General features: G+C 34.9%; 1 protein-coding gene across 1 annotated transcript; it reads left to right on the forward strand.

Annotated features, from left to right (window-relative positions):
- Positions 1 to 683: 683 nt before the first annotated feature.
- Positions 684 to 2,753, forward strand: LOC136205471 (large ribosomal subunit protein eL18x). The gene is made up of 5 exons (XM_065996075.1): positions 684 to 823; positions 919 to 1,008; positions 1,093 to 1,221; positions 1,340 to 1,522; positions 2,401 to 2,753. Exons 1-5 carry the CDS (start codon positions 821 to 823, stop codon positions 2,557 to 2,559), a joined length of 564 nt encoding a protein of 187 aa, XP_065852147.1. The 5' UTR covers positions 684 to 820; the 3' UTR covers positions 2,560 to 2,753.
- Positions 2,754 to 3,158: the final 405 nt, after the last annotated feature.

The raw sequence follows: 3,158 nt of genomic DNA on the forward strand, positions 1-3,158 counted from the left end.
GATTGAAAAAGGATAATATGTGCTATTGTTATCGATTTTTCGATATTTGTTTGCTTAGAAAAGTTTTAGGTTAATCAATAGGAAAATATACGAAAAAAGTGGAGAAAATATTTTACCCTTTTTTAAAAGATTAAAATATTTTCATAAGCTTTTGGAATACTACTAGTGTATTATTTTGGCATAAATTTTTGTATCGAGTTTAAAATTTATAAATCATAAATAAATAAGTTAAAGTTGAAAAACCATGAATATAGTTTAGTTGTCAATAAAGTTACTATGATCAAATTAATAAAATTATATAAAAATGATAAATTATATAATAATTAGAATTGATAAATTATTTATAAATATTTTATATTTTAAAATAAATTTATTTATATATCAAATCTGGTAGAAAAAGTTGTTTTTCCCTATAATTCACTACCTAAAACTTTGACAAAACAAAAAAACAAAAATAAAATTGTGATATTGAAAATCATAGGATGATAAAATAAATAAAAAAAGATTTCGAAAAATAAATAAAAATTAAAATCTAATTTTAATGTAATTTCCTCAAAAATTAATTAATGTGGCGAGTCAATCCAAAATTAATGTGCCTTATACAAAGCCAGACAGTTGGGCTTGACGGCCTGCATTATTTCAGAATCACGGCCCAATACTGTGCTAGACGCTACAAACAACTTATCTCTCTCACACACACAAGATCAACCTATAAAATCACTTCAAAACCCTAACCTGTTTCGTTCCCCTCTCTTCGACTCCCCTCCTCTCAGCAGCAGCAGCAGCGGCGGCGGCGGCTCCTCAACACCTTACAACAGCCATGGTTTCCTTCTTCTTCTTTGCTCTCTATTGTATTTGTTACTCTTTTGCTTCATTCTGCCTTGTAATTTGACTTCAATTGCTGTTTTCATTTCTCAGGGTATCGATCTGAAAGCAGGAGGTAAGAGCAAGAAGACCAAGCGTACGGAACCTAAATCCGACGATATCTACCTCAAGCTCCTCGTCAAGGTATCTACCTCTCGTGTCTTCAACGAGTTTCTCTTTTATTCGATTTTGGTTGATTGATTAATTGTGATTTCTGATTATCATTAGCTATACCGATTTCTGGTGAGGAGAACCGGTAGTAACTTCAATGCCGTGATATTGAAGAGGTTGTTCATGAGTAAGGTGAACAAGACCCCTCTTTCTCTTTCTAGGCTCATCAAATACATGGAAGGAAAGGTTTGTATTTATTGTTTATGTTAATCTATAATTTTATAGTATCCAGTGTTGGATCAGATCTTTTTGACTTCGATGGCTTCATCTTATGTGTGTTTTTGAAATTTTTTTTTGTTTGTAGGACAATAAGATTGCAGTTGTTGTGGGAACAATTACAGATGATATTAGGGTTTATGAAGTTCCAAATTTGAAAGTGACAGCTTTGAGGTTTACTGAAACTGCAAGAGCTAGGATTGAGAAGGCTGGGGGAGAGTGCCTCACTTTTGACCAGCTTGCTTTGAGGGCTCCTTTGGGGCAGAACACGGTATATAGATTCTCTTGTTATGTTGAGTTTTGTGTTTTTACATTATTTTAATTGTTTTGTTGACTGAGATCTTGAAATGCTACTTAAATTGATCTCAAGTTTGTCATTTCCTTGAAACGTTTCCCTGCATAGTAAGTGTTTGAAATGTGGAGGTTTTCTTTAATGGGAGTCTATATATTCCCTTGTTATGTTAGACTTTGTGTTTTATATTTTTTGAATTGTTTTCTTTATTGATTGAGTTCTCAAAATGCTACTTAAATTTATCTCAAGTTTGTCATTTCCTTGAAACTGTTTCCTGCTTTGTTGTTTGAAACGTTGAGTTTCTTTTAATGGGAGTCTATTGAGGAACAATGATGATACAGACTTATAATGATTTTCGATGATCGAGGGCTTGTTTGTTTCTGTTGCCATTGTTTTTGTTTTTGTTGTTGTTGATGATGATGTTGCTGCTGCTGCTGCTGCTGCTTTTTGCTGTTATATCTACTTCTTGGAGTTCCAAACAGGCTCTAGTTCATTTATTTATGAACATCTAAGGGACTGAGCTCCTTCAATAGTACTCCCATTTTTTTAAAATTTTTGTTTTCAATGGTATTGATAATGTGATGCTTGAATTTATTTGTTTCCATTTGCCGGGCATTGTTAGACTTGGTTCTCTAGAATATAATTTGTTGATAGTTTCTGCTTACATGTATGGTGAATTCAATGTTTGTTATACTACTAGTTTCCGGCTTTTCATTTGCTTTCATGTTTTCCTCACTAGTGATCTGCAGCATTTTTGGCCTCCATTCTCAGATGTCTTGGCTTTTGTACTAATACTTTTGTTACTAATCATGGTTTTATCTAATGATCTTTTACTGTGTTAATGTGTTCAATAACAGGTTCTCCTTAGAGGCCCAAAGAATTCTCGTGAAGCTGTTAAGCACTTTGGCCCAGCTCCAGGTGTGCCACACAGCCATACCAAACCATATGTACGAGCTAAGGGAAGAAAGTTCGAAAGAGCTAGAGGAAAGAGGAACAGCAGGGGATTTAGGGTTTAAGTTGGTTTTATCTCTAAAATCTAAGGCAGTTGTTTTGTTTGCGACTTTTGTGTCCCAAATTTTGTTAGACTTTTAGGTTCCTGTGGAGCTTCTCTGTTATATTTGCCTTGGGGTTATTAATTATGAATTGTTTAATGCTTGGCAATTTATACCTTACGTTTTGCTTAATGAATTTTGACAAGTTTTTACCCTGAGATTTTTTTAACCTGAATGTTATACTGCTTGATTATAATGTTCTTTCTGCTGGAACTTTTTCTATAGGTTTTTACATTCTTTTTTGTCCTAGAGACTTTGGGTTGAAGCAGAACCGGGAAGAGAAATTGTTCTTGTGACTCCATTTATTTTGGAAATACATCTTGGTATTTGAATCATAGAGAAATCTGTCCTCAAACCCCACCGTGCAGGAGCTTTTACTGTGTTGACGACATCCTTGTAGGTAGAGGCGGAGATAGAGGAGGGCTTGGAAACAGGAGTTCTTACAGTGTTGACGACATCCTTATAGGTAGGGGCGGAGATAGAGGAGGGCTTGGAAGGGCCAAGGTAGGGGCGGAGATAGAGGAGGGCTTGGAAGGGCCAGGCTCCTCTGGCCACTGCAACCA

This window comes from Euphorbia lathyris, chromosome 9, assembly GCF_963576675.1.
Source record: "Euphorbia lathyris chromosome 9, ddEupLath1.1, whole genome shotgun sequence".
NCBI classification, from domain to species: domain Eukaryota; kingdom Viridiplantae; phylum Streptophyta; class Magnoliopsida; order Malpighiales; family Euphorbiaceae; genus Euphorbia; species Euphorbia lathyris.